Source organism: Harmonia axyridis, chromosome 5 (assembly GCF_914767665.1).
Source record: "Harmonia axyridis chromosome 5, icHarAxyr1.1, whole genome shotgun sequence".
NCBI lineage: Eukaryota > Metazoa > Arthropoda > Insecta > Coleoptera > Coccinellidae > Harmonia > Harmonia axyridis.
In genome coordinates, this window is record NC_059505.1 from 2,042,823 (window position 1) to 2,068,163 (window position 25,341).

General features: G+C 36.2%; 1 protein-coding gene across 2 annotated transcripts in view; it reads left to right on the forward strand.

Moving 5' to 3' along the window:
- LOC123679692 (5-hydroxytryptamine receptor 1-like) overlaps nucleotides 1-24,713 on the forward strand; it is a 197,086-nt gene extending 172,373 nt beyond the window's left edge. For both annotated transcript variants that reach the window (XM_045617101.1, XM_045617102.1), the window contains 2 exons: nucleotides 8,174-9,449; nucleotides 23,767-24,713. In XM_045617101.1, coding sequence (XP_045473057.1) covers nucleotides 8,580-9,449; nucleotides 23,767-24,381 — 1,485 coding nt within the window. In that variant the 5' untranslated portion in view covers nucleotides 8,174-8,579 and the 3' untranslated portion in view covers nucleotides 24,382-24,713. The remainder of the gene's footprint in view (nucleotides 1-8,173; nucleotides 9,450-23,766) is intronic.
- Nucleotides 24,714-25,341: the final 628 nt, after the last annotated feature.

Here is a 25,341-nt window from a genome sequence, read left to right on the forward strand (position 1 = left end):
ATTTCACGTTTTGGACCTGTGAATTGGCCTCCAATAGGTTGTGATTTAACACCCCTAGACTACTTTCTGTGGGGCTATGTAAAGTCATTGGTCTATGCGGATAAGCCACAAACCCTTGACCATTTGGAAGACAACATTCGCCGTGTTATTGCCGATATACGGCCACAAATGTTGGAAAAAGTCATCGAAAATTGGACGTCCAGATTGGACTACATCCGAGCTAGGCGTAGCGGTCATATGCCAGAAATCATATTTAAAATGTAATGCCACAAGATTATCTTACAGATAAATAAAATTCATGTCAATCGAATAATCCATCATTGTTTTATTGCAATTTAAAGTTCTACAGCTCTAAAAAAACACCCTCTAGATATGACTTAACAATATCGTTAAAAAAATTTTTTCCGATTACTCCCCCCAAGAAAAAAAGATCTACGCCCTTGCAATCAATTATGGTGTTTTGTGAGGGTTAAGGTCGGAAAATTCGTACAACACATAAATAACACCTACGATACAAATCTGAAAACCGTTATTAATGCCTTGGAGAATTCGAGCCGAATCTAATCTTCCTAATTTCCGTGATCTAAAAGCTTTGGCGTCGACCTCGATAACAACGCTTTTAAACCTAGATTCATGTTTAATTGAGCACAGCGACATCTTGGCCGATGTTCCCCGGTCACAGAAAATATTCATGATGTTATTATGGTTAGCCCGATTCTATTCATCCTTATAAACCGATTAGATTAAATTAGAGCAGAACACGGGTCGTCCCCCGGCGAGGCAGTGACAGCGTAATCGATTCATTCGCGAGATTTAGTTTTTGAGCGGTCGTTCACCAAAAAGATAATTTCGTTAGGAAGTCTGTATACTTTTAGTTTTGAGCGTAAAATGTTATCAAACAATAGCATCAAAAATTTCGGAATTTTTGTACATTCATTACAATTTTTCCTCATCATCTCTTATAATACCAAAAACCTGTTGAATTTACAAATTTGCAACTTGTATGTTCATTAACTAACTTGCATTCAAAAAAATATTCATTGAAGTCAACATTAACCAAAAGATAAAATTATATTCTCTAAAATTATTAGTTCAATTGTAAATGATGGTTTGCATATCTATTTCACAGGAGAGTAAGAGATAAGTTGTATGACTAAGTGTTGAGATTGTTTTATCTGTAAATCTAAGCAGACAAACTTTTATTTGTAGCTACCCTACGATGTTCTCAAATGGAAGATAGTGTAATGAATATTCTACTTGTGAGTTTATAGATTCAGTAAGTTAAGACACTGATGAGGAAAAAATAAATAATTAAAAAATACAAACATTCCGAAACGTACGTCTGTCTTTATCTTAATTCAGTTAGTCAATTTATCAACCGTAATTTATTTTTTTTGTCAGTTGGAATTGCATTTCTAGACAAAAAGATATAGCAGATAGTGAAGGTTTTGGCACAATTATATTATAATTTTGATACCTATTCATTAAGATTCATTTGACCTTTAGAACTAATACAATGACGAAATGTACGTAGGGATTCATCAAGCCTTGTAGCTTGACATTTCAACTAACTACTTGAATTGAGAATCAAGCTCGTGGAAAATTACATACTTGAGCTTGGCTTGACTTGATTTTAGATATTTATTGCTTGACTTGATATCAAGCTACTTAATATGCACGCTTCGCACGCATATATTTCTGCAATCTCGTGCGCGCTAAATAAGGGGATTCCTCGAGCGCCAAGAGACTGAAGCATTCGCCAGTGTGACTTTATTAGTAGTTTTCTCTCATTTCTTTGAAATCTATTGGTAGATTTTGGTAGTTTCAGAAAAACCTTTTCAAACTTGGCCAAAATGGTCCAGGATTTTTTATCAACGCAAGCATCTTCAGCTCCTGTTGAAAGACAATTTTTCAGAGCTGCTCTTACAGTTACAAAACCCGCAATAAGTTAGGCGACAAATCTATATGATGCCTCATGCGTCTTAGAATCTGGATGGAAAATTATGGAATCAAACAAAGCCTGGAGGTTTTTCAATATCAAGAAACTTTCGTTCTTCATTATTTTTTATTTTGTTATGATTTATAGTGATTTTATTTATGTTTCTATTCCAAAAAACTTGATATTTTCGGTTCTTTTATTCAACAGCATCACTTGATCTTCAATATCTCGATGCAGACTTAATTTCATTTTCCGAAATTTTTACTCGCATGCCAACTGTTTGTCAGCCCAGGGACTCATTAACAGACAGCTATAAAAAATTTTTCCGGAATTCTCACCTGAGTTAGGTATATCGAATATTTATAACCTAGAGTGAACCTTTCATCAACTTTGTACAAATTCAGAAAGATCACCGATCGATGAACAAATATTCCCTTTTATTAATGTTCATACTGAGCTCGATATTGAGATCAAAAAAAGTACAGAATGGCCCTTCAGCATAATTTATTATTCACCTTGAATTCTGCTTCCACTTCGAGCTTCTCCCAAAGTGCAGCAATATACCGAAGTGATAATGATTGTCTGATTCAAATTTAATAACTTACCGTCTAGACATGAAAAAAACATTCATTTTATTCCTGAAAAGATTCCAATCGAATTCAAGTATTCAATCCACGAGGCGCTTACTTAACAACAATTGAAAATATTGATTGGTTTGAACTGAAGAGACTCCGGAAAAAAAGATATTCATCATAAAGGTGTCTCATACATTTCAGACTCTGAGAAATTGATGTTTTAAACTGGCAATGATGAAATATTTCGTAGATACAATTACATTCGATTCGATAACAGAAATTGAAGTTTCAATTTGGCGTTTTTAATATAATTATGGAATTGATTTAACCATTTTCTTGGTTTGCATTTTATGAAGAATAGAAGTAATTTCATTCAGTTAATAATCCAGATAATCATTTCAATGCACATTTGCAACATTTCAAGTAATTACAATCTGAAAGCAACTACCAATTTGAAAATAATACCAACAAATTCATGCATGACAAATAAGTAATTCAACACAGGATTCACAAACCTTCTATCGATAGATCAACTCCATGATTTCCGTTTGGATTTTATGGTACATCAAAACTCAAGTGAAATTGAATGCATAAATCAGAATCACCTCAATAAATGTTTTATAAATCCACTATAACTCTATCAAATGACATTTCGCTGGGTATTGTATCTACGATAACCTGTTTCATCGATAGGAGTGATCGCTTTTAAATTGAAATATGCAATGATACAGACAAATTGGAAATGAAGTGTTTTCCAATAAGAAGTTTCATTTTGAATAGCGCCCACCATATCTGGGCAACTGCCGCTTTTGAAGCTGTTATCTTTAGACATTTGACAAATTAGGACTTTGCCATTACTGAAAATGGAACGATACGAGCCTCAAAACACACTGAAATTGTTAAAATTAATTACAAAAATGGTAAAAATTTTGCAGTCACAAAACCTGAACACTTGAGTCATCGTGAAGCACCTTCTTGGCCGGCCTTAGGGACTTTGGTGGAAACATTTGAGTTATTAGGTCAGGTTAGTGGTGTGAAGAATCGAAACCTTGTGCGTCGCTCAAGAATAACAGCTAATAATGCTGCTACAGCCCATAGTTTTGATGAAAACCCAGGTTTGTCGATTTCTCGTAGATCTTGGGGATTAGACATTCCACAAATGACATTACACTGTATTTTGAATATGAAGACATTTCAAGCCTTTTGAAGCTCAGTGTACTCAAGAATTCAAGCCAGTCCACCACAGGCAAAGTCGGATTTTCGTTTGTTTGGTCTTTGAAATTCCCTGGCTGTGTCTTTTTTTAAGGAGGTGATCACAATTGGCCAACAAGATCTTGTGATTTGACACTTCTAGACTTTTTTCTTTGATGCCACGTGAAATATTAGGTTTATGTCATAGATGTCATATTAGGTTTATGTCATAAACATAAATAGAGGGAATATACGCAATTTTTACATGTCCCCAACATGGTTAGATTACGTAGTCGGATTTTGATATATTTTCAAATCCACAATTTTACTATATCATTATAAATCTATATTACCTATATCGAATGAAATATAGTTATTTGAGTGATTCCCGATTAAATATTCAAATTCGAATATTTGGAATTCGATATTTTTCCTAATTGTCGAATTCATAATAAGCAGAATATTTATTATTTTCTGTATCTACCTGCTGAAATCCAAGGTTTGGGAACTTTTGCTCTCCTAGTGTCATCGGTTGTTTCACGTCGTTTGGTGAGCTTGAAGTTTGTTTTCTGCATTTCTGATATATTTAGGAACTTATTGTCATATATTTTGAGTTAATATGAAACGTTAATTCACTATGGGACATGAGAAGTGTGATGGAAACATCGTATTACTGATTTCTTCTCATTTCCGCGCACTTCATGTCAAAGTTCATGCTGGGGACAAAATTGCCTACTGAAAATGACATATGCTCCTCTATCTATGTTCATCTATGTTCATTACTCTGATGTAAACGACTGTCCATAATGTTGGAATTTGCTTTCAGTGTTCTGAGGTTTATACCAATGCTTCATAATCGATTCAAGACCTTAATGGCCGCAAATGTGTGAATTGGTAACAGAAAATTTCATGAAAAGGTATGGTTGAAATTGAATTCGCATATTTTGAATATGCCTATCTTTCTTATCCAGTCGTTAAAACGCATAAAAGTATTGTTTTGTGAGCTAACAGTCTGGCTAAAAATTGACGTCTCTGAAAGCAAATTCCAACATTATGGACTGACGTTAATAAAGCCGATATTTTTCGAGGTTCGCTGACATAAACCTAATGAACATTATGGCTGTCCCAGATTTCACTTCACCCGAAAATCGATTCGTTCCGAAGATTGTCTTTCCCCAAACTCCTTTCGTCAGTCTAATCTTGAATGACATCCTATCTTGGAAGGGGATTTGTACCCCAGGATATCCAACATCACACAAACAATAGACCTAATAAACAATACGCGTGAATAGCGCATCATAGTTAGTTGTTTCCTACCCAAACAACAGGTTCATACGGCAATAAATTTAACCCAAGTGAGGCAAACATTAAATCGAAGAGTGACATCTGCTTTGCGGAAGTCAAACCTTCCACCAACCAATTTGTGTGCGGGATATCGCCCAAAACCGCGGCATAAATTTCGACTGATCTCCCTGGGGAATCATGCAGAAGTCAGGAGTAATCAAAGACGCAAGGTATTCAGTTCGTGTTTGAATTTGGCCGTGAAGTGAGAAAATGATATGCCTCCAGACCTCGCCGGTGTTGGAACAGAGGATGGAAGATCTAACGATGTTTACTTCGATTAAGTGTTGCTCTCTCACTGATTCCAGAATTGCCCAAGCCAAGAACAAACGCCTAATTGTGATTTCGCTTAGTAGGCAGGGTCTTGGTGATTGAAACTCGAGAATATTTATTCTATCCCTTGGGATATATATTGGGTGTACGGTGAATTGTTGATTGGATGCGATGGTGGTGAACGGTATAAGCATATGTGTGGGTGCAGTAATTGGAATGAGCTTCTTTGGGGATTTTCAATTAACGTGGAACGTGATGAAAACTTACAATTTCCGATTTGGAATCGTTCAAGGAAAAGGTTCTCTAATCTCCTGTGGAAATTTGACATGGTATGTTTTAGAATTTGCCTAATCCTAAAGTTAAATGGCGATGGTTTATTAGTTCTCCTCCATATAATAATCACAGGGGCACACAAAAATTGATCGACCGTTGAATTCGTTGTTTGTAATATGTTGAAATATACAGAATTTTCCAATAAGAGATTTCATTTTAAATATTCCACTGTTTGGGCTTCTCTTCACATTCGACAAATAAAACTACGTCACTATTAAAAATGGAACGATGTACTTCTCGACACCGCATCATGTCTATGCCAATGCTCCACAATCGATTTAAGACCTTGAAGATGGAATTCGTGAAGTTATCGAAGACATACAGCCGCAAATGAGTGAATGGGTAATGGAAAATTGCATGAAAAGGATATGGTGCTGCAATCATAAAATGAAACTTCTCATTTGAAAACCTTTTATAAGAATTGCTAACATTTAAAGGGTGCCATTAAAAAAAAATCTTCATTTGAAAAAATATGGGGAACGTCCTTACTTTCGAGATGCGGTGTTATGAAATTTATGAAAAAACAAATGTTCTGAATGAATGTTCATTTCATTGTAAAGAGGAAGGTATGCCATTAGCGATGAAAAACGATATCAGCCCAATGGCCGCCACGACTAGGATACTATGCCCTTCTACTCAATTATTCAAGAATTCCATCTTTATTTATTTATTTATTTATTTATTTATTTAATACATTAATTCTACAAATCATCATTACATTGATGTTCCCATAGAATGAATATGTTTCATTTTTAAAAATTAGTACAATGCAAAAGTAAAAAACCCACATTATGAATATGTCATTTTATAACATTTGAGTGATCTTATAAATAATTTTAATGAATTTTTCTTCTTTACTTCTTCTGGTAAGTTGTTATATTCCATTACAGCCTGGTAGATCGGTGAATTTTTGGCTCTATTTGTTCTTATATTATCTAAATGGTAATTGTTTATTTGTCTTGTCTGGTAATTATGTACGTCTAATCTTTTTTTGAGTTCTGTGTTGAATTTAAGCAGGCCATGCTCCATCTTGTATATCAGTTTACACTGCTCAACGACCTTTGTGACCTTCATGTTGGGTATCTTTAGTGTGTCATATAACTCAGTTGTTGGAGTATCATATGGTAGATTATATATTGCCTTCAAAGCTCGATTTTGCAGATTTTAAGATCTTGAATCGACTGTGGGGCATTGGCATAGACCTCATCTTTCATGCAGCCCCAAAGAAAAAAGTTTTCGGTGGTGAATGTTGATCAGCTGTTCGATAAATAACTTATAATAGTATATGGTGTTTTTTTTCGAGGTATATAACTTTGAGTTGGCATTACTGTTCAAAATGGCGACCGATTTAACAGCTGTCAAGTGATTTATTCTCAGGTTGGTTTGGCAATTCATCATGAATAGACTCAAGCCTGAAAAACGCTTGCAAATACTGCAATTTTATTTCGAAAATAATGGTTCTGTGCGGAATACGTATCGCGCACTACGTCCATTTTATTTTGTTTAGCGAAGAAGCGCACTTCTGGTTGAATGGCTAGGTCAACAAACAAAACTGCCGCATTTGGAATGAAGCTGATCCTCAAGTGTATGTCGAAACACCGTTACATCCAGAAAAACCGACTGTTTGGTGCGCTTTATGGGCTGGTGGAATCATTGGTCCGTACTTCTTTAAAAACGATGATGGCCAGAACGTAACAGTCAATGATGATCGGTATAGAGCCATGATTACTAACTTTTTCATTCCTGAATTGAACAACCATGATGTCCAGGAGCTGTGGTTCCAACAAGACGGCGCAGCATGGCACACAGCTCGTGCCACAATCGATTTATTGAAAGACACGTTTGGTGACCGCCTAATTTCACGTTTTGGACCTGTGAATTGGCCTCCAAGATCTTGTGATTCAACACCGCTAGACTACTTTCTGTAGGGCTATGTAAAGTCATTGGTCTATGCGGATAAGCCACAAACCCTTGACCATTTGGAAGACAACATTCGCCGTGTTATTGCCGATATACGGCCACAAATGTTGGAAAAAGTAATCGAAAATTGGATGTCCAGATTGGACCACATCCGAGCCAGCCGTGGCGGTCATATGCCAGAAATCATATTCAAAATGTAATGCGACAAGATTATCTTGCGGATAAATAAAATTCATGTCAATCGAATAATTCATCGTTGTTTTATTGCAATTTCAAGTTCTATAGCTCTAAAAAAAACACCCTTTATAAATGACTTAAGAATCTATCATTTCAATTTCTATCTCTAATTCAGGAAAATCCTCTATATTGTCTATGAGAACGCACTGACGCATGAATTAACGAGCGCTCAAAATCTCCATCAAATTTCTTCAACAAAATTTGAAACACCCTGTATATTTTCAACTCCTCCAAAAATTTCGTCAAGCTACCACGAATATATCCGGATATCAAACCACGGAAAGATTTCCGTTCGAAGAATATAAAAATTCATTTCATCTTCATCGATTCCTATCCCCTTCTCTATACTGATTTTTCCTTCCAGGTATCTCCGCCTGAACATCCAGAGGAGGCGTTTTCCGGCAACTTATAGTAGAAAACCTCCAGGAATTTAATATCCGACCTATGGAGAGATGCGACAAGTGCCACAGCTAATTTCTTACCCGCAACGCCAAGTCCCGTGTGCAAGGCAACCGAGGCCATCATCTTGGCCCCTACTTCAAAGCCCGACAAAATATGTCTAAATTAAAATCAATGAAGCCATCAGATTTCACGAGAGACTAAGCAATAATCGACAAGGACAAAGATCCCGTCGGTAAATCTCATTTGTAACTGTGATATTTGGGAAGGCGAAACCATCAGATCGATAATGAAGGAGCGCAGGAGAAGACACTAGTCTTAAAGAACCTTCATTGGCGTCAGACCAAAGCCATTCCCTTTAAAATGTCCTCATGAATGTAATGGTAGCAACTTTTCGGATGGCTGCCAATAACAGTTCGAACGAATCCGTGGTCAATATCTCTGTTTATGGATACATCGATGAAGGGTCTGGGTACACCCAAACTGAGACGATCCTGGTCACATTGATCATGAGCATCATAATGCTAGGAACTATAGTCGGTAACATACTAGTGTGCGTAGCCGTGTGTCTTGTACGAAAACTTAGACGTCCTTGCAACTACCTGCTAGTGAGTTTGGCTGTCAGTGACTTATGCGTCGCCATCTTGGTGATGCCGATGGCCATGATCTACGAGATCAAAGGCAAATGGTTGTTCGGGGAGATAGTGTGCAACCTCTGGGTGAGTTTCGACGTGCTAAGTTGCACGGCTTCCATCCTCAACCTGTGCATGATCAGTGTCGACAGATATTACGCGATAACAAAACCCCTAGAGTACGGCGTGAAAAGGACTCCGAGAAGGATGATACTCTGGGTCATCTTGGTGTGGTTCTTCGCCGCCTGTATATCATTGCCCCCCCTCCTGATTATCGGTAACGAACACTCAGAAACCGACGAAGACGGCCATCAGAACAATTTGGTGTGTTTGGTGTCGCAAGATGTAGGCTATCAAATTTACGCGACACTGTGTAGCTTTTATATACCTCTAACTGTGATGATGCTTGTTTACTATAAGATATTCCGAGCTGCCAGGAAGATTGTGATGGAAGAGAAGAGGGCTCAGAGTCACTTGGAGACCCACTGCTACTTCGAGGTTAATGTTAAGAATGGAGGAGGTCCGCCTGAGCACCGAATTTCTAGTCAAAACCCCTCGCCTGCAATCAAGGTTAATCACAGGTCCAGTACTGCCAGTACCAATACTATGGTAAGTTGAACAATTATATCTGATCTAGGTTTTTATCAACCAATGTGAAAAAAATTTAGTTTTTTTATAGTATAGTGGTTGGTATTACTCTAATCTAACGAACACAAACCAACAAAAGGATCAAACAAGTTTTTTTCCTTTTAAAATGAATAACAATTAATCTTAATAATATATATATATTATTCAACGAGCGGTAATGTAGGTCATAACTCACGCAGATGAAGTTTGCAGCACGAGCCGCAGGCGAGTGCTGTAATTCATTAAGTGAGTTATGACCATTACCGCAAGTTGAATACTATACTTTATCTACGACTATATCAATAAATACTAAGAAAAATATACAGACTTAGAATATAGACAGAAGGAACGGGAAATAAACATATGTGTTCGATCCCGAGTACAAGAGAGATGGAAACTTATTGTCATCAATCACAATCGAACTAGCTTCCGCTAGCTCGAATTCAGTACAGAGTACAGACATAGAACTTCAATGAAAAACCTTAATAGTTGCCTATAAAAATGCATTAAAATATACCAAAAAACATTCCCTGTAAACGATGACTTAATGATCTTACTGCTACACCAATCTTGAAATTTTTTCAAACTCCTTTATATTTTTTTCGGGGAAGTTGTTCTGTATGGTAACATTAGCTGTTTGTCTTTTGGAAATGTATACCTATATAATATTTCATCTTCACTATCTAAATTAATCGTTTTCAGGAAAACATCCACAATAATTAGATATCAACTTAATTTGAAAACGTCAAAATTATTAAAGTGACATTCCCTCGGACATTCCTCCCCTCAATAACAATAATGGAATGTTCCCTTTCGGCCAATCGAATAGAAGCAAAGAAGTATAGAAGCACAGATCCATATTTTCCGATTCATTATAAGGAGTTATAGTTGTGAGTTATTATAACTCACGCTATTTGTTAAAAGATACTATTAATTGCTCAAAAGCAGTTGAATAATGAATTTATAATTCAATAGGAGTAGATGACAGTACAAAAGAACATAGCCATATTTTCCGATTTATTATAGCGTTGAGTTATTGAAACTCACGATGTTTGTTAATAGATACTATTGTTTGCTCAAAAGCAGTTGAATAATGAATCTATAACTCAAAAGGAGTAGATAAATGATTATTAATCCTCGAAACAGGTTCTTATATTTTCAAAGCACAAATCGCTTCATATTCGTTGCTACTTTGAAGCCGTCTCTTATTTTCTCAACGCGAGAAGTTTTCTCTAAGCGCTGGAAGAAAAACTTCGGAGCTACTAATTCAATTAGCGAAGAAAATATAGGGGGGATTTTATGATATTAAAAGACATTTGTGTTGACTCTATAAAATGAACAGAAGGGTGGTTTTATATAAGGGGTCCCAAGTTGGCGGAAAACATAATAAAATACGAATTGCCAAATACCTCCACTTCCCTAGAATTTGATCAATATTATGGCCCAACTGCTAACCTATATCTGATTGCTGAAGTTCAATAAACAATAAATGAACTTCATAACCAATAAACTTTCTTGTGGTTTTGTCGTTCCTGCCACTAATTCAGAGAAAAAAATTCCAAATAATTCTTTAGTAATCCTCAGGAAAATCCAAATTATTATAAAGATCCAGTCATCAAGCTGTGATGAATAAATTAGTTATAGGTTTTGGTACTTATTTACCCAGATTGTAGCGAAGATTAATAAAGATTCGATAAACTGATATAATCACCACAAAAAAGTAGGTCTACAAGAAACACTCTATATATCGAAACCAAAGCGTTTGCGGGCTCATGTTTATGGTACTTATTTTCTTGAAATTATACATGGATACTGTCATTTTCCTTCGAACCTTAAATTAAGGACACCCTGTAGAAAAAACAATATTTCAGTGTCGATACCGAATTTCTAGTCGATCCTGTCATCAAAAACATATAAAATTGAAGATCGAAAAAAATTCCCAATATGTTCACACCGCATTTGAGCAGGATTATATCATCAGAACCCCTGCTTGGTCAACTAACAGACAACAGCATTGACAATAAATGTATTGGGATTGTAATATTATGCCCTCAGTGATTAACATCCTCATTACTACCTTGATATGTATAGGGTGATTGACTCATCTTGGTAACTCCAATTCTCTCTAAATTTGGTTTACCAAGATGAGTGAATAGTCCTGTACATAAATCAATATTTTTGCTGATTAATATTAATTTTTGTAGAAAAATTTCGGTTCGTAAAATTAATATAGGAAAATAAAGTCATTTGAAAACGACTCATCCACGTACGATCTATCGACATTCTAGAGCGAAACCAGTTAAATGTTTTTCCATGATCTTTATTTACTCTATAAGAATTCAATATTCTTATTTCCTACTAGATTTACTGAAGTAGCTATTAACGTCCCATTAAGTCTACTCGAATATGTAAGCAAACCAAAGTGATTTCAGATGTTTACCCAATTTAATATGATCTGGTGGTTTATGGACTACTTATCTTCAACAAGCAATATACAGCTTTTATTATTATTTACATTCAGAATGCTTTTGCTGTTTAAGTATATTTTTACTACATATAACCGAACACGTTCGTAAATTTGCAGTTATTGGTAATTAACTATTGATAGAAGTTGAGACTAGTGACTCATATGCAATGCAAGCCCCGACCTTGATGCGGTTTATGATGAAAACTTGGGCCACAGACAACAAGTCACTCAATACACTTTTTTTATGGTATGTACAGGCTGGCCTTATTGGACACTTTTGAATGGAAAGTCCTATTTCTATAATAAACAGACGAAAACTGATGTGGGTGTCTGAGGGTCAATTTTCATGAGAAACTCATTAGTGAAAACCTCAATTCCATAACTATCACCGTTACATAGTTACAAGGTGTGTTTCGAAAATGATTATTTACGAAATATTGCCGTAACTTTTTTTTTCTGTTCAAAATTCTTCATTTCTGTAAACCCATTTTGTGGCAACTATTAGGTTAATTGAAAAGTTCCCGGTCTGATGCACAGATGGCGGTGCTAGTATTGAATCCATATGATCTTTACTTGGTACCAACCTTCAAACGATACGTGTCAAAATTTGACAGCAGTCCGACCATTAGTTTGTGAGATATTGCGTTGTGAGTGTAGCTACTTTTGTTATTTGAAAAAAAGATGGAAAAATAAATGTCGTGTGCTGATAAAATATTGCCCTTTGGAAGGTAAATACAGTTAAAGAAAAATCTTGGCTTGATGAAGAGTTTCCGGGGTCTGCACCAGGAAAATCAACCATCATTGATTGGTATGCTTAGTTTAAACGTGGTGAAATGAGCACCAAAGACGGCGAACACAGTGAATGCCCAAAAGAGGTTTTCACCAACGAAAAAATCAAAAAGTTCACAAAACAATTTTGAATGACCGTAAAGTGGAGTTGATCAAGATAGCAGACATTGTGAAGATATCATCTGAACGTGTACATCATATCATTCACGAATATTTGTATGTGCTCACAATCGATTGAAAGCAAAAACATGTTAATGATTCTGAGCAGTGTTTGAAGCTGTTTAAGTGCAATAAACCTGAGTTTTTGCGTCGATATTTGGCAATGGATGAAACATGGCTCCATCATTTCACTTCGGAGTCCAATCGACAGTCAGCTGATTGGACTGCACACGATGAACCGAATCCAAAGCGAGGAAAAGCACAACAGTCAGGTGGCAAGGTTATGGCATCAGTATTCTGGGATGCGCAAGGTATAATATTCATTGATTACCTCCAAAAGGGCCAGACCATCAACAGCGATCATTATATAGCGTTATTGGATCGTTCAAAGGTTGAAATCGTTGAAAAACGGATCCATTTGAAGAAAAAAGATGCTTTTTCATCAAGACAATGCACCGTGTCACAAATCAATGAAAACAATGGCAAAATTGCATGAATTGGGCTTCGAATTACTTCTGCATCCACCGTATTCGCCAGATCTGGCCCCTAGCGACTATTTCCTGTTCTCAGACCTCAAAACAATGCTCGCTGGAAAGAAATTTAGCGCCAATGAAATAGTAATCGCTGAAACTAAGGCTCAATTTGAAGCGAAAAACAAATCATACCACAAAAATGGTATCGAAAAGTTGGAAGATCGCTATAATCGTTGTATCGCCCTCGATGGCAACTATGTTGAATAATAATATCGAATTTTCCAAAAAAAAATTTGTTTTACTATGGTAGACCAGGGACTTTTCAATTGGGTTTTTTTATTCTCGATTGTCTTTATTTTCTGTTAAATGTTAATTGAAGACAGTGGCTTAATATTTCAAATCCCTACAATTGGCCTGACATAAAATGAAGTTTCTATTGATCTCAAATGGGAAAAAATGTTTCATAGAACCATTATAAGCTGAAACATCCATCCTTATCGTTCACTTCAATTTGATGGATCTAAGAAAAACGTTAATGAATAAGACATGACCATTCTGCTTTCTTTTAATCATTAATCTCCTCTGAGATGATTCTAAACGAGATCCTTGTTCTTGTGAGCTCAAAGTTCCGTTCGTTGAATAAGTTCTTGGATTAATGACCAGATTACCGAACTTCCAAAATTGAATAGCTCACCCTCCCATCAGTTCTCGCTTATCCTTTCTTAATTAACTGCCCTTGTTTGATAAAATGGCCTTTAATTTCGTTTCCAGATTGGATAGACCACGATGTCGACACAATCGATTCAATACCTTATGTTCGTATTGAAGATTTTACTTTCCTGATCCTGATTGATTTCAGTTCAAATATGCAGACTATTTCGAACTTAACCACGTCAAAAAAAAAAAGAATTGAAGGTAATAAAAGTTCCAAATAATTTCTGAGAATAATATGATATCCTTTACATAACACAACAATCTATGACGTAAAACATGACATGAGCTTAAACATGGATATCAGTGTCCAAAATTCTATGATACGTAGAAGAATACAAATTAGGGTTAGCATATATGTTTTTCCATTCTCATTAGATTGGGTATTCTTCTATTATGTCAACTCGCAAATTTCAACTTTTTATCATTAAATCGGCTAAATTTAACGATACAAACTCCAAAACTCATCAAATTAAATTAATATTGTTGCTAGTAACGTTCTGTTCGTGCTACTAGTAAAATAGTTATGATGTATAGGTATAGAAGTATCTTCAAACATCATTCTATCCCGTATGTGTACAAACTACAAAGTTCTACAATGCGCTTGTGTAATTTCATTTGGGAACATGTGTGTTATCTTTCAGCCCATGATTGAATATTCACGCTAGGTTTTCCGAAAATGGCTCACCCCACATAATTATTGGCTACATGGGTTTGCTTTTGAATATATCCAATTATAAACTTGGCGTTCCATCATAATGCATCAACCAAAGAGTTTCCTTCCCTGAAAAGGATTTATAAGTGACCTGTCATGTGGTTTTCCTTCTAATATTTTAATAACGCTGTGGAAAGTATGAAAATAAACATTTTCGATGAAAATTGAAAATTTCTCAATTTTGTCACGATATTTCGTTCGGATTTTGTATGAAGAAAATTCTGAAGGATCGTCATGCTAAATACGAGGGTTGCCTTTTACAAGGTATTCCTAAAATGGAGGTACAAACAAAAATTACAGATTTCTCGGATCATTTCAAGGAAAAAATTTCTATTAACATTGGCCAGCAAATGCTTTATTTTCGAGAGATAGTGTGTTAAATTTTGTTTTTTTTTTGTTTTTTTCTCATAGCTCGCTTCCTACACAAGATATTCAACTTTAGTTAGACATTGATATTCCAATTTAAAGTTTTCTTCATGTGATATTAGGCCAACTGAAAAGTCCCCGGTCTGATGCACAGATGGCAGCGCTAGTATAAAATCCATATGATTTTTATTTAGTACCAACCTTCAAACGATACGTGTCAAAATTTGACAGCAGTCCGACCATTAGTTTGTGAGATATTGCGTTGTGAGTGTAGCAACTTTTGTTATTCGAAAAAAGATGGAAAAAAAAGTATTTCATGTGATTATAAAATATTTCTTTTTGAAGGGAGAAAATACAGCTGAAGCAAAATCTTGGCTAGATGAAGAGTTTCCGGGGTCTGCACCAGGAAAATCAACCATCATTGATTGGTATGCTGAGTTTAAACGTGGTGAAATGAGCACCAAAGACAGCAAACGCAATAGACGCCCAAAAGATGCTGTCACTGACGAAAAATCTAAAAGTTCACAAAATAATTTTGAATGACTGTAGTGGAGTTGATCGAGATAGCAGATATTGTGAAGATATCATTTGAACGCGTAAATTATATCATTCACGAATATTTGTACATGAGAAACCTGTGTGCAAAATGGGTGAAGCGCTAGCTCACAATCGTTCGAAAGCAACAACGTGTTATTGATTCTGAGCAGTGTTTTAAGCTGTTTAAGTGCAATAAACCTGAGTTTTTGCGTCGATATGTGACAATGGATGAAACATGGCTCCATCATTTCACTCCGGAGTCCAATTGACAGTCCGCTGAGTGGACTAAACATGATGAACCGAATCCAAAGAGAGGAAAAACACAACAGTCAGCTGGCAAGGTTATGGCATCAGTATTCTAGGGTGCGCAAGGTATAATATTCATTGATTACTTCCAAAAGGGCCAGACCATCAACAGAGATTATTATATGGCGTTATTGGATAGTTTAAAGGATAAAATCGTTCGGCCCCATTTGAAGGAAAAAAGATGCTGTTTCATCAAGACATTGCGCCGTGTCATAAATCAATGGAAACAAACATGCAAAATTGCATGAATTCGGCTTTGAATTGCTTCTGCATCCACCGTATTCGCCAGATCTGACCCCTAGCGACTTTTTCTTGTTTTCAGACCTCAAAAGAATGCTTGCTGGAAAGAAATTTAGCGCCAATATAGTAATCGCCGAAACTGAGGTCTATTTTAAAGCGAAAGACAAGTCGTACTACAAAAATGGTATCGAAAAGTTGGAAGATCGCTATAATCGCTGTATCGCCCTCGAAGGCAACTATGTTGAATAATAAAATCGAATTTTTCCAACAAAATGTATTTTACTATGGTAGACCGGGGACTTTTCAATTGGCCAGGTAATCATCAGAAAAAAGTAGGACCCTGTATCTCGAGAACAAAGCGTTTACGGGCCGATGTTTATAGGACTGGTTTCTCTCAAAATTATCCAAGTTATCTCTCATTCACCTTTGAACATCCAATTTAGGAACATCCTGTATACAAAATTTCAACTATATCATATAATATGTTGCTGCTAAAATACATAGGTTCCCTTTAGTGAAAAATAATCCTGCCTAGAAAATCTTCTCCCACTGACTATAATTCACGCGTACTATTTAGAGAACGCCATATCACTTCTTTGATTTCGTCCTGACAATTTTCACAATTCATCCTCGTATACAATGGGAGGATAAGTAAGGAACACATCATAAATCATTGCATTCACAGAGCAGAACGTATTCAGAGGAAACGTCGGAATTTCAGTTCCTAGACTGGGGAAGCTCATTCTGAACACAATCTGCTAGTGATTTAATATTTAATGTTGAGTAGACCGAACAACGAACTGGTTCGAGAAATGGGTAGGTCGAAACAATCTGAGCAGGATTCTGTGAGCCTTCGAAATTCATTCCGTGGTGTTTGCTAGAGGAATTGGGTGAATCGATGCGATGTTTAGCCAACTGCATTGCAATGATAAAGTTTTTCATCGAGAGGATATAGTGTACCAAGCATTGAAAAAATTTAATCAACACCTGAGGTTATTGTTGTATAATTCAGTTTTCGGTTGTAGGAAAATTACTTCAATCTACAGTTGGAACACATTCGAATTCTGTGTTAATTTTTATCGAATTCCTCTTATTGGTTTTAAAGCATTAATTTGATTCATTAATCCGAACAATAATCATTTCAAAGCTTTGTAGTTGCCTTCCAGAAATTTTAACTTGTTTCAAAGGACCAGGAAAAATTTTCACCGGTTAATTGTTCTGAATTTTTGGTATATTGTAACGGGTGTTTTTTTTCGAGGTATATAACTTTAAGTTGGCATTACTGTTGAAGATTTAACAGCTGTCAAGTGATTTATTCTCAGTTTGGTTTGGCAATTCATCATGAATAGACTCACGCCTGAACAACGCTTGCAAATAGTGCAATTTTATTTCGAAAATAATGGTTCTGTGCGGAATACGTATCGCGCACTACGTCCATTTCATTTTGTTTAGCGATGAAGCGCACTTCTGGTTGAATGGCTACGTCAACAAACAAAACTGCCGCATTTGGAATGAAGCTAATCCTCAAGTGTATGTCTAAACACCGTTACATCCAGAAAAACTGACTCTTTGGTGCACTTGATGGGCTGGTGGACTCATTGGTCCGTACTTCTTCAAAAACGATGATGGCCAGAACGTTACAGTCAATGGTGATCGTTATAGAGCCATGATTACAATTTTTTTCATTCCTGAACAACCATGATTTCCAGGAGCTGTGGTTCCAACAAGACGGCGCAACATGTCACACAGCTTGTGCCACAATCGATTTATTGAAAGACACGTTTGGTGACCGCCTAATTTAACGTTTTTAACCTGTGAATTGGCCTCCAAGATCTTGTGATTTAACACCGCTAGACTACTTTCTGTGGAGCTATGTAAAGTCATTGGTCTATGCGGATAAGCCACAAACCATTGACCATTTGTAAGACAACATTCGCCGTGTTATTGCCGATATACGGCCACAAATGTTGGAAAAAGTCATCGAAAATTGGACGTCCAGATTGGACTACATCCGAGCCAGCCGTGGCGGTCATATGCCAGAAATCATATTGGAAATGTAATGCCACAAGATTATCTTGCGGATAAATAAAATTCATGTCAATCGAATAATCCATCGTTGTTTTATTGCAATATAAAGTTCTATAGCTCTAAAAAAACACCCTTTATATCTTACCATTCGCGCCTCATAAGACAAAAAACACAAAAAGATCACCTCTGATCCTTCATTTTCCATCTCCCGCACCTCAGATATCGCCGCCGACCGACGTCAAAAAAAAAAAGATAGATGGCCAGCCAGAACGAAGCGAGAACAAATAACGGCAAGTTATCGTTGCAATCAGAGATTCATCAATGTCGGCCAAGAGCCGATAGAACCCGCGCGCGCGGCTTACAAGATAAAGTGTGCAAATGCCTATTCGAGCCTTCTGTTTACACCATCGGGAAAAAATAAATTCTTCGGCTCTGGCGATAGCGCCCCGAAAGCTTTCTCTTTTATTCGCGAGTTTATCCTACTGGAGATTCCGAAAAGACGATATTGTGATTGGGCACGTCAAGAAACGGCGAGATATAAAGGGATATATCATTCTGGCTAGTCCTGTTTTCCAGGGGCGGTTCTGGATACGTTGCAGGGGTGCGGGATAGCCTGGCGCTGGACCTAACGGGGCGCCACTGGGTTCTGCCTCAAGGTTGAATGTGTAAACTACCTTTATCTACTCCTATCGTATAATATATTCATTATTCAACTGCTTTTGAGCAATTAATTGTATCTGTTAACAAACAACGTGAGTTATAATAACTCACTGCTATAACTCACTATTATAAATCGGAAAAGATGGCTCTGTGCTCCTATACTTCTGTGCTTTTATTCAGTTGGCCGAAAAGGAACATTCCATTATTGTTAATGGGGAGGAATGTTACTTTGATAATTTTGATGTTTCTGGTAGTTTTTGAGATTTGTCAATAAAGTCCTTTCCCTGTATTTATTTCTTACTACCTATTTATTGTTATATTCGTAGATAAAGTATAGTATTCAACTTGCGGTAATGGTCATTACTCACTTGATGAATAACAGCACTCGCCTGCGGCTCGTGCTGCAAACTTGATCTGCGTGAGTTATGACCTACATTACTGCTCGTTGAATAACATATTATTCTCACTAATTATTGTTTTATATCATTTTGAAATTTGAAACTCATTTCAATCGTATCTCCATTATTTCAATAATGAATTTCAATAATTTCTCATTGAATGGAAGTACCAATTTTTCTTGAACACTCCTGCAAATAAAATTTTCATTTGTCACTTTCTTATCTGGTAAAATTACCATTTATCGATAGTCTGATTTAAAAATGTTTTCCAATCTGTTTTCATTTAAATAATGATGAGAAATACTTCCTTAATAACTCTCGAAGTGTTATTATAAATTTTCTGATTCTTTTTATTGTAGTTCACTGTTTATAAAAAAGAAAACTTTCTGATGCACAGGGTCGAAAAAACTACGAGTATTAACAATGAACCTTCAAAGGAGAGTTATTTTAATGGAAGTGAAGATTAATTATTGAAGAACTTGAGTGACTTTCTACCAAGGTCGTAGGTAAGGAGCCGAAATATTTTTTTCATCCAGACATCGAAAATCCAAGAACCGCCCCTGCTTGTTCTTCCTGAGAATGGCCAATATATATTTTCATATGATGAGGGTCAACTCCAAATATTAATCATGTTCAGGGGAATCGAAAATTGGATCTCTTCCCCAAGTAAAAAGATAGGTAGGGTGTTAACCTTTTGTAACACCGGCCGAGAATCGATTCTACGATTAAGTTTCGACAAAAAATATCCAATAATATAGCAACACAACTAGGATTTTGATTTGAAGGAGCACCACTCAACAATTCATTATGAGAACAACAGAGAAACGAACAAATTAATGGAGAATAGTAAACAATAAAACGAACAAAAAAATGTTTCATTATCTAATCTCTATATTTAGAAATATTTTTCTTCAATGTCTGGAAATGAACATGAGAATGAATAAAATTGTCGAAAAAGACGCAAATAACGGAACAGCAATGTCAGTAGATTCGGCGAAAAAAGTGTCTGATATTCCCTTTTAAAAAGCAAAGCTCTGCCTTCGATATTTGTGAATAAATTTATTGTTTTTCTTGTAATCTGACTGATAACCTACTTAATAAAAAACTCTGTGAGTACGGGCAGACTTTCAGCTTGATCTAGACACGTTGTTTTCGAGATACTGAATTCGAAAAATTATTGCTTTCAGTGATACTATAAATAGAATTTTCGCATCATAATTTGTATTCTTTTTATTCAATAACTGTAAAGTGTTCAGTCATTTTGTCCATTTACTAACTCAATTTCTTCACAAACACTTCAAACTACCTCGAAACTGTTTTCTCCTCCAGTATCATCAATTCACAAAAAAATCGATTGTGAATGAAGTAGTCGGTTGCAAACATGAATTACTTATTCCTTTCACTTCACCTCTTCTGGTACTGCCTGTCTTCCCTATATTCAATGATATTATAATCATTTGAAAGCCCATACTGTCCAAAGTTTTGAAAGTTGACTTCTTGTTCGCAGAAAATTGTACATCACTGCAATATTATTGTACTTGTTGCAAAATGGCGAAGGAACTGAGGTGTATTTACTCGTTAATGAGCTTTTCCATTCGTTTGCATCTTCACTGATGCAAGTTTCATTATCTGATTACATTACATATTACATTATCTAATTAATTACATAATATAATCACATTCTAATAATTACAACTACAATAATGCTTAGCTGTTGCAAAATGGCGAAGGAACTGGAATGTATTTAATCGTTAATTAGTTTTTTTCATTCTGTGTATCCTCAATGATTCGACTTATTATCTGAAATGCCATATTATCATGGCGTCTTCAGAATTTGTGAGTTTCATGTTATAAATTCGTAGAGAATAGGATTGTGGAAAATTTACTCGGTTGCAAAATGGCGAAGGAACTTCGCACATATCATCAATTAGTTCTTTTTTTTTGTACTTCCTATTCCTTAATTGCAGTGATACTTTTCCTCATTTGGGATTATTTGAGATAGTTCGAAGCGTTGAATGATAAGATAACGAAAAAAGTTTATAACGTATGGAGCATGATTCATACGTTATAAAAAATAGGAAACATGTGAGTTCCATTCAATATTTCCCAATTTCACAAACGTATGAATGACTTCTCACTAGAGACCTTGTGCACCAATGCCCCGTAGCTAACTACAAGTTGCAAACAACTTTCTACCATCCAAAACCTATTCACACCACTGAGCAAAGGCCGTGTCTATCAGGTTTTCCGTGAGATATATTTTATAAGGGAACATCTATTCACATCACGTCAATGTAACGCTTTTCGCATACAATTTATACGGGGAGAAGGATCTGAAACACACGGAATTTCACTCCCTGGTGAAAAAAACCAGCTCGAAACATCCCACATTCCGGCAGTTATCTCCATTCCATTCATAAATCTTCTTAGGGGATTAGTATGAGAGGAATGGATGATTTCATCGTCATTTTTTCAACCCACGTCGTCTTTTGTTCATAGTGCTCTATTATAACTCTCTTTATACGTTCCCCTCATTGTATTCCATTGGTTTGTGGTTACTCTTTATGTGTTCGTAATTTGATGAATAGAATTATAACCGATTTTTTTTTTCGGCTACATAATAACTTTATTTTGTTTTCTGGTTAATTCTGAACGACTGGATATTTTTTCCCATTTATTTTGGAGTGCTTGAAAAACGACTGGCATTTTGAAGTGGTTTTAGTATTATTAATAAAAAATACTCATTGTATGGGAAGAAATATAGACATTGGACGCAGAACTAAAGTAATTATAGATTAGGTAGAAAGTCACTAAGGATCTTAGTAAAGCTCTTCATTAAATCCCGTCAAGCTTTCGGCCATTAACTTAGCCATTCTCAAGGCAAATCAATCTGAAACCAACAGTGTAAGGATATATTTTTCTGATATTTGACGTATTGATTTGTCTTGTTTGATTCGAGAATTTGGTTATTTTGATACAAAATAGTTATTTCCTATCTTCTAATGTTGAGACCGTCAATACTTTCATGTATGGATTTGACTTTCCTGATTGTGCTTCTGTCTGACTTTACCTACAAATGTTTTTTTTATTTAAATTTATTTTTCCCTGAACAGGGCCAAGTGAATGGCCGAATGCTTGGTGGCATTCAATAAAGAGCTCAACTAAGATTCCAAGTGACTTTCTACCCGATCTATAATTCTTTCAGAATTCATTCATGATTTGTTCAATTTCTTCGGAATTTTGATCAACTACTACCTTTGAAATGGAAAACATTTCTGATAACTTCAAAGCATTCTTGGTCTTATATAGTCTCTATAGTATACATTCATCGTCAAAAGCCTTGGCCCCCCTATCAACTCTCAACTTGTTGAATGTAACATGACAATTTTTTTGTATCTGGAATCTTTTATATCTCATCACTTGAATAAAAACAATAAACCAGCAACAAATGTTTCTTGTTTGCGAGAATACAAGTGTATTCAAAGTTTATCAGTTTTCAGGGAATATCGAGAGTTGTAATATTGAGAATATTCCATGAAAAATGCCGGGACATCCAATTTCCTAGTTTGACTGGACAAGAATAGTAGCCCTACATCCAGAAGCTTTGTCGAATCACCAGATTGCGCAACGTTTGAATATTCCACGATCTTCAGAAAGGCACATAGTGGCCCTTTTCCTGGAAACCGGAAGCTTTGCTTGGAAACCGGTGCCTGGTCGACCCAGGAATCGAACGGTATCTGAAACAGCCCTTTGAAGTCATTTTTGAGGACCTAAGGAAGGGTAGTCTCAACCAATATCATAAGGAGATATTCATTCATATTTCTCAAATTTGAGGGCAAAAAGACCTTAAAGGGTACCTCGACTATCACCTGAATATAGAGCTACCCGTCGGCAATAGGCAGAACACCACCAAGACTAGCTTTCGAACAATATCCAGAGAATGAACTGGCTAGCAAGCTCACCAGACATGAATCCAATTGAGCACGTATGGGATTACTTGGAGAGAGCAATATCCAATTACCAAAACACACCTTCAACTTTTCAGGAATTGAGTTTATCCCCCAGGAAGAATGAAACGATATGACTGAAAATTTCATTGATGGCTTGATTCGTGGGATGCCTAGGCGTATTGAGTAGTTGATTGAAAGAAGAGGTGGTAATATAGACTTTCGAAATCGGTTTCAGTTAATCAAAAGTAAATAATCGATAAATGTAGATTTTTTCTCATTTTCCTATTTTGTATCATCCTGCATAAAGCAAAGAGTAAAAAACAAAGATTTTCTTCCAAATATATTACAATTGAAATAGAGGAAAATATTAATCTCATTTCCAGAACATATATTGTTTATTTCTTGAGAAACCTAGGGGTGCCAAGACTTTTGACGATGTGTGTTGTATTTTGACTCGCCCATTCAGATAGATCAAACTCTAATAATCCTTTTTGTTACAGTGTAGCCTGGACAAAACAGCACTGGGCCGATGCTTCAAATCTCGCCCAAGCAACGAGTCCCAATGCCCCATGCTCACGGCCAAATTGCCCTTCAAAACCCCCACCAAGCCCACCAAACAAGCCAGAACAAGTCTACTCACATCCATGAAGACATCACCTAGCACGCACTCCCACCAGAAGAAGCTCCGATTTCAGCTTGCCAAGGAACGCAAAGCTAGCACAACACTCGGTATAATAATGAGCGCGTTCACCTTCTGCTGGCTACCCTTTTTCGTGTTAGCATTAGTGCGTCCTTTCTTGGAGACGACCAACACCCTGAAGACTGTAGGCAGTGTTTTCCTGTGGCTCGGCTACTCGAACAGCCTGTTCAACCCGGTTATATACGCGACCCTTAACCGGGATTTCAGGAAACCCTTCCAGGCAATCCTGTACTTCAGATGCGGCAGTTTGAACAACATGATGAGGGAGGAATTTTACCACAGTCAATACGGTGGTCCAGATCAACAATTCAATAGGTGCCACATCGACTACGACGAAGGTGTTGAATACATAGAGGCTGAGGGTGAGGAGATCAAAGCCCCCGAAGTGAATACAGCTCACGAGTCTTTTCTATGATTTCCCACATTAACTGAAGCCGTAGATGACTCATCCGCATGACTGCGTTTATGCGTAACCCTCTCTATGTTCCTTGGCATTGATTCGATCTGGAGATATTCAAGATCAGACGATGTTCGATGCGCGCGACGTGACTGACAGTTTTATGGAATTGGTCCTTTTATACTTCTCATGACTTGTCTTTATGTGTTAGGATTCTTCTGTAAAACGCAATAAACTATGATATTTCAGTACCTAACATCTTAAATGACATTTATATTTTTCCATTCTCAAATGCTGTACTTCCACTTCAATGTAGATGGATTAAACAGTAAATACAATTTAAAAGAAAATAACTCTTATTTTTTCATTTCATTTTCAGTCTGAATATCGATGAGAAATTGAAAGTAGCTGCTGAAAAAACTCATTAGAATCTTCATTTGGAAATATGTTTTAATGTTTTTCTTTTTCAATTGTAATTCGAATTGAATTTAACTGATTCTCATCAAAAATGTGTTCTAATGAAGGTAAGAACTAAAAATAATGAAATTTTCCACTTAGAAGGAGCAGTCTTTCCAAAACGATTTAGTGACAATGTTTCATCTGTGTGGATTTAGAATGAAGAAAAATATTTGCAAAAAATTTATCAACATGAATTTCAGCATGAATGAAATAAGATTTATGAGGTCTACTTATGACACCTCGTCTTTGGCAATTTGTTATTTTTAACGGGTGTTTTTTTTTTGAGGTATATAACTTTAAGTTGACATTACTGTTCAAGATGGCGACCGATTTAACAGCTGTCAAGTGATTTATTATCAGTTTGGTTTGGCAATTTATCATGAATAGACTCACGCCTGAACAACGCTTGCAAATAGTGCAATTTTATTTCGAACATAATGGTTCTGTGCGGAATACGTATCGCGCACTACGTCCATTTTATTTTGTTCAGCGATGAAGCGCACTTATGGTTGAATGGCT